The following is a 12403-nucleotide window of genomic DNA, read 5'->3' as shown; positions in this document are numbered from 1 at the left end:
AGCTTTTCTGTAGCATCCTTCCTCAGGGACTTGACCAGCCCACCCGGATGCTGCCGCTAATGTTGCTACCGACGCTAGAAGGAACGAGGGAGTTAAGCGTTTCTCCACATAGGGCAGTCAGTACATGTTGTCAGCCGGTTATTGTCATGCAAAAGACTGCTGGTCTCACGGTAATTGACCGTTAATTAACAGAAACATGTTTAGCATCTCCAGGCCTCCACACATACTGTACAAGCCACTGATGGACTCATTTGGAACATCTACAAAAAAAAGTATAATAAATCAATGTAATATACAGTACCAGTCAAAAGTTTGGACGCACCTACTTATTCCAGGGTTTTTCTTAATTTTTTACTATTTTCTACATTGAAGAATAATAGTGAAGACATCAAAAATATGAAATAATACATATGGAATCATGTAGTAACCAAAAAAACAAAGCAAACAAATCAAAATATATTTTATATTTGAGATTCTTCAAAGCGGCCAGCCTTTGCCTTGATGACAGTTTTGCACACAGAGGAGAATGCATGAATCATGGTCAAATTGTTGCAAAGAAACCATTACTAAAGGACACCAATAAGAAGAAGAGACTTGCTTGGGCCAAGAAACACGAGCAATGGACATTAGACCGGTGGAAATCTGTCCTTTGGTCTGATGAGTCTAAATTAGAGATTTTTGGTTCCAACCGCTGTGTCTTTGTGAGATGCAGAATAGGTGAACAGATGATCTCTGCATGTGTGGTTCCCACCGTGAAGCATGGAGGAGGAGGTGTGATTGTGTGGGGATGCTTTGCTGGTGACACTGTCTGTGATTTATTTAGAATTCAAGGCACACTTAACCATTATGGCTACTACAGCATTCTACAGCAATACGCCATCCCATCTGGTTTGCGCTTAGTGGGACTGTAATTTGTTATTCAACAGGACAATGACTCAATACACCTTCAGGCTGTGTAAGGGCTATTTGACCAAGAAGGAGAGTGCTGCATCAGATGACCTGGTCCCCACAATCACCCAAACTCAACCCAATTCAGATGGTTTGGGATGAGTTGCACCGCAGAGTGAAGGAAAGGCCGCCAACAAGTGCTCAGCATATGTGGGAACTCCTTCAAGACTGTTGGAAAGCATTCCAGGTGAAGCTGGTAGAGAAAATGCCAAGAGCGTGCAAAGCTGTCATCAGGGCAAAGGGTGTCTACTTTGAAGAATCTAAAATCTAAAATATATTTTGATTTGGCTAACACTTTTTTAGCTACTACATGGTTCCATATGTGTTATTTCATAGTTTTGATGTCTCCACTATTATTCAACAATGTAGAAAATAGTCAAAATAAAGAAAAACCCTTAAATGAGTAGATGTGTACTGGTACTGGTACTGGTACTGTATGTGCATACCGGAGCCAGGCAGACACAGAGACACACAAACATACTCACATCAAGCACACACACACACACACACACACACACACACACACACACACACACACACACACACACACACACACACACACACACAACACACTCACATCAAACACACAACACACTCACATCAAACACACACACACACTCACACTCACATCAAACACACACACACACACACACACACACACACACACACACACACACACACACACACAGCAGCCAGCTCCTTTGATGACACTGTTGCTGTCTCATTCAGCCTTTCCTTCCTATCCCTGAGATCCAGCGCATTATGTAAGTACTGACACACACACAACCTCAGGCCTGGTCTGTACTGTGGAGTGCCATCTAAAATGGTTAGCTCCCGAAGAGAGACGCCTGGACAGGAAAGGGAGGGATGAAAAATAATATAAAGAATTGAATAAATCAACAAATAGATAAATCAAGAAATACAGTATATACACAATTGCTTCTGGCCTGGAAATTGCAGCATTTCTGCGCTGTGATGCTGGCTGCCCTACTCTGTGTAAATCTCTCGCTCTATCCAGCATCAGTGTTAGCTCCTCTACTCTCTCTGTGTGAAGCTAGGCCTCTGTAGCCAGATCGCTGCTGTCAGATCTCTAGAGACAGATCTTTACATTCAGAGTCAGACCTCTACAGAATAGGAGGGAAAAGCCACATAGATATACTATTCACATTGTAATACTAATACTATGCATTAAACAATCAACAGACATTGGTCAATATGTAGTGTACAACTCTGAATTAGAATGCAATAACTAATGTGGCATGCTACAACAAAATACTACAACAGGTAAACAATGCATACAGGTGCTACACTACTTGACCAAAGGTATGTGGACACCTGCTCGTCAAACATCTCATTCCAAATTCATGGGCATTAATATGGAGTTGGTCCCCCTTTGCTGCTATAACAGCCTCCACTCTTCTGGGAAGGCTTTCCATAAGATGCTGGAACATTGCAGCAGGGGCTTGGCTCCATTCAGCCACAAGAGCATTAGTGAGGTCTGGCACTGGTGTTAGGTGATTAGGCCTGGCTTGCAGTCAGTGTTACAATTCATCCGAAAGGTGTTCGATGGGGTTGAGGTCAGGGCTCTGTGCAGGCCAGTCAAGTTCTTCCACACCGATGTCGACAAACCATTTCTGTATGGACCTCGCTTTGTGCACAGAGGCTGAAACATGCAAGGGCCTTCCCCAAACTGTTGCCACAAAGTTGGAAGCACAGAATTGTTTAGAATGTCATTGTATGCTGTAGTGATAACATTTCCCTTCACTGGAACTAAAGAGCCTAGTCCAAACCATGAATAACAACCCCAGACACTATGCACTCGGTAGGTAGTGTTCTCCTGGCATCCGCCAAACTCAGATTCGTCCGTCGGACTGTCAGATGGTGAAGCATGATTCATCACTCCAGAGAACGTTTCCACTGGCGGTGAACTTTACACCCTTCCAGCCAACGCTTGGCATTGCGCATGTTGATCTTTGGCTTGTGTGCAGCTGCTTGGCCATGGAAACCATTTCATGAAGTTCCCGACAAACAGTTCTTGTGCTGACGTTGCTTCCACTTCATAATAACAGCACTTACAGTTGACCGGGGCAGCTCTAGCAGGGCAGAAATTTGACAAGTTGACTTGTTGGAAAGGTGGCATCCTATGACTGTGCCATGTTGAACGTCACTGAGCTCTTCAGTCAGGCCATCCTACTGCCAATGTTTGTCTATGGAGATTGCATGGCTGTGTGCTCGATTTTATACACTTGTCAGCAACGGACGTGATTGAAATATTCAAATCCACTAATTTGAAGGGGTGTCTACCTACTTTTGGCCATGTAGTGTACATTGTGTTTAAATGTTGCGTTTTAGCCATATGCCCATCCTGTGTGTGTGTGTGTGTGTGTGTGTGTGTGTGTGTGTGTGTGTGTGTGTGTGTGCAGATGAGATAATCTGTTGATGTGCGGAGCGACAACCCAGGGCACTGCCCACTGGAAACACCAACAGGCCACCCAAAACACACACCTCCTTTCTTGTTTCCTCCATTTCTGGAAGCCATCACTGATCTTGTGCTGTATGCCAGACGGATAGACGAAAGCCTCGAAACCACTGCAAACATTTCACTGATCTGGTCATGTTAGATCAGTGGTTCCGTGAAGGAGGGAAGTACCCTCGTAGAGGTTTCCCAAGGTAGGGCTATACCTCTCATTCCATCTGTAATATGATCATTCTGCAGTCTGTATTAGTAATACAGTCCCTTCTCTCTCACTCCAATGAGCAGATCATTTAATATACTTTAGCTAAACTACCGGTGCAGATGGACATCTTTCAATTGCTCTCCACATATTGTGAGACAATATGTTGCTGCAGGGATATGCCTATGATGCAGATTGGTCCCAAACAATTGAGATGGTGTGTGTAGTACATTTAATTATTTTAATAATTTAGCAGACTCTCTTATCCAGAGTGACTTACAGGAGAAATAAGGGTTAAGCTAGTCGGCTCGGGGATTCGAAAAAATACAACACACAGATCAATATAAGTTCTATTCTGGTGCAAGAGCCCAGGAGCTGCACGGGCCTAACCTGAGCAGCTAGGTGGAGTGTGACATCAACACACAGACAAACAGAACACAGACAAACAGAACCTGTCTTTTCTGTCTGTCTGTCTGTCTGTTAGTTATACTATCCTTGTGGGGACCAAAAGTCCTCACAAGGAAAGTAAAACAAAGAAAAGTGGGGACATTTGCCGGTCCCCACCAGGAAAAAGGCTATTTTAGGCTTACGGTTAGCGTTAGGGGTTTGGGAAAATAGTATTTTGAAAGGGAATCAATTGTTTGGTAACAACAAGGACAGTACAACAAACATGTGTATGTCCATGTGAGTGTCTGTCTCTCTGTCTCTCTCTCCCCCTCTCTTTCCCCAGCCTCTCTCACTCTCAGTCAGACAGCACCAAAGGGACAGAAAACACATACTCCTAACCCTGCCCAGCATCACAAATAGGACCGTTTTTAGGATCACAGGGCATTCACTTAGGCTGGCAGATCTGGGGATCCTTTCCTGTCCTCTCCTCTACCCCTGGTCCTCCAGCCCGCTCAGCACTACCCGCTGCCAGGCTCAGGCCCTTGATCTGCCACATCCTGTAATCCTCCACGGGAGGAAAGGACAGGACAGCACCGCAAACAGCCTCGCCACAGACACATTGAAAAAAGCTAGCAGGCAATCACAGCATAGAGCCACACCACAGACATAGAGTTACAGGACAGACATAGAGCTATAGGACAGACAAAGAGCTATAGGGCAGACATAGAGCTACAGGACAGACATAGCGCTACAGGACAGACATAGAGCTATAGGACAGACAAAGAGCTACAGGGCAGACATAGAGTTACAGGAAGGACATAGAGCTACAGGACAGACAAAGAGTTACAGGACAGACAGAGTTACAAGACAGACATAGAGCTACAGGACAGACATAGAGCTACAGGACAGACATAGAGCTACAGGACAGACATAGAGCTACAGGACAGACATAGAGCTACAGGACAGACATAGAGCTACAGGACAGACATAGAGCTACAGGACAGACATAGAGCTACAGGACAGACATAGAGCTACAGGACAGACATAGAGCTACAGGACAGAAATCCTCTTCATCAAAGGACAAAAAAGGACCAATAACAGCATATCTTCTGTATCAGGCATCTTCGTCTTCAGATTAGGCAAAAGCAGGCCAATTCATCATCTAGAGCACTGATCTGAGAAGGGAACAGCGTGGGTGGTTGCATGACTCCGCATTCACCTTCCTCTCCCAGAGATAAAAACCTATTTCTATCTGATTGACATCAATCAAAGATATGACTGAAGTTAAGATGCTTCTCTCCTCTCAAATTCAAAGCTACCAACGTCAGTGAGGAGGACGAATCGCCAAACCATTCACTGATGGTTTATCTTCAGCTCAAGTGGTAAAAAAAACACATGTTGTCTCAGCGTAAACTGACCATCATAGCCAGCATATCAACCACTCTGTGGTTCCATCTTGATTGACACAAATCTAATACCAATGCAAATAGTATGCTAAACTGACCTTAGATCAGTATCTTAGGGCACTGTCATCCTGCACCAATAGTACTGAGACAATTTTTAGTCTCACCTTTCCATTCAGATGTAAGTAGACATTAAGCCCATGTGTAGAAGAAAGCAGGGAGAGACAGAAAGACAGACAGCAGGGAGAGACAGAAAGGCAGACAACAGGGAGAGACAGAAAGACAGCAGAGATAGACAGAAAGACAGACAGCAGGGAGAGACAGAAAGGCAGACAACAGGGAGAGACAGAAAGACAGCAGAGATAGACAGAAAGGCAGACAACAGGGAGAGACAGAAAGACAGACAGCAGGGAGAGACAGAAAGACAGACAGCAGGGAGAGACAGAAAGACAGACAGCAGGGAGAGACAGAAAGACAGACAGCAGGGAGAGACAGAAAGGCAGACAACAGGGAGAGACAGAAAGGCAGACAACAGGGAGAGACAGAAAGGCAGACAACAGGGAGAGACAGAAAGACAGCAGAGATAGACAGAAAGACAGACAGCATGGAGAGACAGAAAGACAGACAACAGGGAGAGACAGAAAGACAGCAGAGATAGACAGAAAGACAGACAGCATGGAGAGACAGAAAGACAGACAACAGGGAGAGACAGAAAGACAGACAACATGGAGAGACAGAAAGACAGACAGCAGGGAGAGACAGAAAGACAGACAGCAGGGAGAGACAGAAAGGGGAGAGACAGAAAGACAGACATCAGGGAGAGACAGAAAGGCAGACAGCATGGAGAGACAGAAAGACAGACAGGGGAGAGACAGAAGGACAGACAACAGGGAGAGACAGAAAGACAGACAACAGGGAGAGACAGAAAGACAGACAACAGGGAGAGACAGAAAGACAGACAAGGGAGAGACAGAAGGACAGACAACAGGGAGAGACAGAAAGACAGACAGCAGGGAGAGACAGAAGGACAGACAACAGGGAGAGACAGAAAGACAGACCACAGGGAGAGACAGAAAGACAGCAGAGAGAGACAGAAAGACAGACAACAGGGGAGACAGAAAGACAGACAACAGGGGAGACAGAAAGACAGACAACAGGGAGAGACAGAAAGACAGACAACAGGGAGAGACAGAAAGACAGACAACAGGGAGAGACAGAAAGACAGTAGAGATAGACAGGAAAGACAGACAGCATGGAGAGACAGAAAGACAGACAACAGGGAGAGACAGAAAGACAGACAGCAGGGAGAGACAGAAAGACAGACAACAGGGAGAGACAAAAAGACAGACAGCAGGGAGAGACAGAAAGACAGACAACAGGGAGAGACAAAAAGACAGACAGCAGGGAGAGGCAGAAAGACAGACAGCAGGGAGAGACAGAAAGACAGACAACAGGGAGAGACAAAAAGACAGACAGCAGGGAGAGACAGAAAGACAGACAGCATGGAGAGACAGAAAGACAGACAGCATGGAGAGACAGAAAGACAGACAGCAGGGAAAGACAAAAAGACAGACAGCAGGGAGAGACAGAAAGACAGACAGCAGGGAGAGACAGAAAGACAGACAGCAGGGAGAGACAGAAAGACAGACAGCATGGAGAGACAGAAAGACAGACAGCAGGGAGAGACAGAAAGACAGACAGCAGGGAGAGACAGAAAGACAGACAACAGGGAGAGACAGAAACGGGGAAAAGCAAGGAGGGACAGAAAGGCAGACAGTAATCACACCTTAATGAGCTACTTTCAGGGAGAACACATGCTGGAACAGTAAAGGGGCCTGACGCAGGCAGGCAAGAGGCGAGATAGCGGGCAGGTGCTCTCTGTAGCTATGGCTCCCTGGTGTGCCATTCCACTGCTCTGTGTTATAAAGCACAGCAAGCTGTTGTCCCTGTAAACTGGCTGCCAGCTCAATATCAAGGATTAAGAGTAAAGGATCAGCTTTTTTCTTTTACAGTGTAACATGCCATTTTACTGTAATATGTGTTATTAGACATAGATAGAATGAGTATACATAAACACCAATGAGCTCAGCCTGCTCTTCCAAGGGCATTGTCTTTCTATCTATCTATCCATCCATCCATCCATCCACCTACCTGCTGCTGGTCTGGTCTGGGCTGAGAGCAGCCCCATACAGGGCCTCCCCCTCAGGGACCCAGTGGCTAGTGTACACAACACAAACAGATCAATGGAGTTGAACACAGCATCACACAGAGCAGAAAGGATACAGTCTGAGGGCCCCGCTCTGGGTCCCAATGGCCAGGATCTTCTGGACTGGGTCATGGGCCATGGACGACGGCTGATAAGGGAAGCCATGACGGACAGTCTGGGCGTCCAATGAGATGGCAGCAAAGCAATGAGGAATGAGGAAACAACAGATACAAATCAGGGTTAGTGGGAATAAGAGTTCTCTCAATAGAGTAGTTTTGTGTCCACATAATTCAACATCAATATATTTACTCAAACTGCAATTTGAAGTCTGTGAATAAACACTTGAAATTACAGGCAAAGGAACAGCAATACATGAGCACAACAACACTTAAACTGTGATTTTTAATGTGTACGCCTAACGGTTGGGTTCCATGATATTGTGTGTACACTAGCAACAACACCCCTACTGGGCACAAACAGTTCCACGTCTAGTTTGGATTTCCACTTGGTTGAGTTGTCAACAAACGTGAATTCAATGTGAAATCAACCAAAACTGTCACCTTATCATTGGATTTAGGTTAAAAGTTGGGTGAAAAAAATACATTTTTATATGTTTTCCACATTGATTGAACATCATCACATTACATTTTTTGGTTAAAATTAAGTGGAAATAATGTTGATTGAACCAGTTTTTGCCCAGTCGGTGATCTCTTTTTATGGCGCCTCCCACATAGCAGCTAATTGTGATTATATTACTCTGTAATAAAACCCTTCACATTTGGGCGTGACAGGTCTACCACAATATGCTGCTGCTGGAGTATTGCATGAGTCAGTCAGTTAGGCAGGTTGTTGTAGCCCACTTGTTTGCTTATAGAGCAAGTGCCCCTAAAAAACAAATTCTCATTTAGAAAACAGACTGTGTGGCATCAATATGAGAAACATTTATTCTACAATTGCAGTGGTGTAAAGTACTTAAATCTCTTTTTAGTGAGCTTTCTAAACACCAAAGTAACATTTCCGATATTGCTGCACTCTCGGAACTAAAAGCACAAGCATTTTGTTACACCCGCAATAACATCTGCTAAACACGTGTATGTGACCAATTCAATTTGATTTGAGAAACGCCAGTTTGTAAGTTAGTGGACTTAGTTTTTCGATCAGGTCTGTTAGTAAACACCAGATCAATTTGAGTCTGGGATGACTGTGTTACTCTGGTTGGACATTGTATTATTTGAATCAGGTTGAAATAGTCTTTGAGTTTTTTCCTGCACGTTTTGTTTTCCCAGTTTATATTGAAATCGCCCATGAAGATGATCTCCTTCTTATAGTCACATTCTTTAAGCATGGCATTTAGATGGTCATAAAACGAGATATCAGATGTTGGTTGTTGATATAATCCAATTATAGTGAGAGACATAAGAGGGGAGAGGAAGACATTCAGCCCCATACATTCAAGGTCATTGGCATGTTTCCATATGGTACGATTGAATTTAATGTTATCTTCCATGTACATAATCAATCCATCCCCACTGCCGTCTCCCCTGTTGCTCCTGAATATGGACTATCCAGCAACATTAAAGGCTGAAATAGGAGACAATTTCTTCAGCCATGTCTCAGAGAAACAGAAAAATCAGGATTAGACTCATTCAATAAATGTTCTACCTGTTCTCTTAGAAATAATGCTATGAATATTCAAATGACCTCCCAATATTCCTCTAGGCTTGGAACGAGGGTCCCAGAGCATTTTAACCTGATGGATGGTTTGAAAAAGTTATCTGCAGATTGCTCATTCTCTTATGGTAGCAACAGAGGTTATGAGTTACACAGATGTCCTTCTCTGAGCCTGATAATATAGGCTACTCAAATATAGATTATTTCAATCATGCATGTTCCACCATTCATCAATGATTTCGGTCTGGGTGGCTAATTAAGGAGCCTTTTCTCCACTTCTCTCAGAATTACATCCTCCTTATCAGCCATTTTTTCTGCAAGTGACCTAACTCCAGACTCTGATGGGGAGCTTGGTACCCTGGGCCGCTTGGGTGTTTGTTGATTGTTTGTTTGAATGAAAGCCAGCATTGATGTTTGGCTGCCTTCTTTTGTATTCTGCAGAGAACTGCACCGCCTTCGGGGTCGCTTATTAACCTCAGAGTTTTCTATTGGGTTTTGATTGTCACTGGTCTCAGTAGTCACTTTCCCAGCTTCATTTTTGGCATTTTTTGGCATTTTTCCTCTTCTTCTTCTTTTTTCTCTCTGTCACGTAGAGTAGGCCAGATGGCTGAACTGGATAACCTAACCTCTATAAAAATAAAAAGATGGCGGAACCGCAAAAGTTCTTCTGTGCAAAGGTGTTTATTTACAAGTGATTCCGGAACAGAAAATAACAGTACTGCCATCAACGTCTACCTTATGGGACAGCTTAACAACAATGCTGCCCCATCCACAGCTCAATCCAAAAAAATCCCCCTTAGAGACTGGAGAGAGGCTCCTTTTGTAGGGCTAGCCCCTCCCCTCAGAACAATTAACCCTAATTAATTAATCAATTAACAATACAAACCTACATTTTCCATGAACTAAACATACTAAAGGATATACATTGCAACACGGTTTTAAACAATATCACAACATAACATTTACAACATTACATCATTACTGACAATATCTTTCAATATGCCCATATGCATTAATGAGCCATTTGGGACAGGCACTATAAAGCCCACCCAATTCCTTTAGCTCGGGTCCTCTTCCAGCATACCCAGAAGCTACAGAGATGGAGAGAGAGGAACAGAACAAACAAACAATGCGCTCATCCACAACATTGATAAGTATAATAATTATTGTATCTCTCAAATATGAACATTGACAAGTGTGAAATGCATGCACCAAGACAGAAGTTAAATTGTGTGTCGACCCACATTGTTAACTTATGGTATAATGGCGCAGGGAGGAGTGATGAATATGTGTGTGCGTTAAAGAACCAAATGCTGCCCGCGGCCAGTGACGGACTTCTACGTCACACTCTCTGAATGAGAGGTCACTGTTGTTTAAATATTCACGAATTGGGGGTGGGAAAGAATGTTCTAGTGATTTCCACGTGGACTGGAGAAACATCAACAAATTGAAAGCTGTCAGTGTAGCTACTTAGCATACGAACATTAGTTTGCTATCTTGCTAACCTTATCTAGCAAGCTAATTTTATCTGTTTTTGCAGTTTTTTTTACTACAACGTATTCAAAACATTAGTCAGCTGGCTACTGTTTTGTAGTAAGCATAATAGTGTAACGACCCTGGGTTTATAAGCGCGGAAATCGACCCTGCCGCAAGAGCGTGCTTTTGCAGCACAGTCGATAGCACGCCGGACCTTGGGAGAAGGCCGAGGGTTCGAGACCTGCTCCCTACTGTTTCATTACAATAGTGAAAACTTTGCCACAGACGGAAACCAGTATTTTTGACTTCACCATCTATTGTTGTCTCCAAACTTTTGGCATCTTCCATTAGATACATTTGTTTTTCTACTTTGTAATGAACACAGTACAATCTTTGGTAGGTAGGATGCTGGCAGTCTGCTGGCAGGCTTCAGCTGCTGTACAGCAAAGCTAAGTCAGTCCGTGCTCATGGTTCTTACAGGGGAAGTGACATTACAGGCTACAGTGACTTGGCTCATGATGCACATCGCAGATGACATGTAGCAACACCCTGAGCACATCGGACACGAAACACCAATACAAATGTAATAGCACAACAAAATAGATAAACAAGTTCCTTGAATTTTCTTTTGCGGGTGACTGTTCATTATAGTTTTTTTTGCAAACTAAGCAAGCTAATGTTCTAGCTAAATTAAACCAAGTATTCTAGCTAGCTAGCAGCGAATGTTAGTCACACATGCTAACAGAGTTTATATATATCTAGCAAGTTAATGTGAGCTGAAGTATCTCGCTACCTTACCAACGTTACATCCTGTTAATGTGGTTATCAAAAAGATAATTACTAGCGGGTTGAAATGAACGTTAGTGGTATGCTAGTTTGCTAAACAACTAGCTAGCTACCCTAGCTAGGGTGTACCATTCCTATCATTGTTTTGACAGCAGCTGAGACTGGAGCGAGTTTATAGTATGCTATAGGTAGCTAGGTAGAATTAACAATGGATTGTGTTTTAGAATTACAGCTAGCTATGTCACATTGTTAATGTCATTTCTTGACAGTAGGCTTACAGACTATATGATTGATAAAGATGGCAAGTCTATTTTCTCGAGTCTACGCGGATCAATGCTGGTAATACAAGCTGATAATAACGTTAAGACTGTTTTTGCATTGCTACCTCTGGAATTGTGAATGTTATAGTTAGCTAACAAGTGTCTATTCAGTGTTAGTTAACTGCCAGTGCCAATATGCAACATTATAGGCTAGCTGTTTCTAATGATAAACTTATACAATGCATGAATGCAATGACATTTTTTAAATGTATCAACTGGATTGTGTTTCAGGAATTATATGTCACGTAGTCATTGTTATTTCTTGACAGTAGGCTTTTACCACTGCATCTTAGTGCAAACAAATCTGGTCTAGAGATTGAGTAAGTCATTTGTAGAAAAGGAATGTAGAGGAATTGTTACAATCTAAGACATAAGACATAAGACGTAGTTTAAAATGTATTGGGCTGTAGGCTAGGTGTTATCAGTCAAATAGGCTACCTATTTGAAAACAATTTCTGTGTCCTGGTTAGTATTATTTTTAATTGACTTCTGTTATGTCTGAGATAGCTGCATGTGTGGTTGTTGTACTTT

The 12403-nt window shown here is 43.2% G+C and overlaps 1 protein-coding gene across 11 annotated transcripts in view; it reads right to left on the bottom strand.

Annotated features, from left to right (window-relative positions):
• Positions 1-12403, bottom strand: part of LOC112217704 (syntaxin-binding protein 5-like) — a 140648-nt gene that overhangs the window by 117406 nt on the left and 10839 nt on the right. For all 11 annotated transcript variants that reach the window (XM_024378175.2, XM_024378176.2, XM_042300858.1 and 8 more), the window contains one exon: positions 7697-7794. In XM_024378175.2, the coding sequence (XP_024233943.1) occupies positions 7697-7794 (98 nt within the window). The remainder of the gene's footprint in view (positions 1-7696; positions 7795-12403) is intronic.

This window comes from Oncorhynchus tshawytscha, linkage group LG18, assembly GCF_018296145.1.
Source record: "Oncorhynchus tshawytscha isolate Ot180627B linkage group LG18, Otsh_v2.0, whole genome shotgun sequence".
Lineage (NCBI taxonomy): Eukaryota > Metazoa > Chordata > Actinopteri > Salmoniformes > Salmonidae > Oncorhynchus > Oncorhynchus tshawytscha.
The sequence above is the reverse complement of the archived record's forward strand: the minus strand, read 5'-3'. Positions and strand labels throughout refer to the sequence as shown.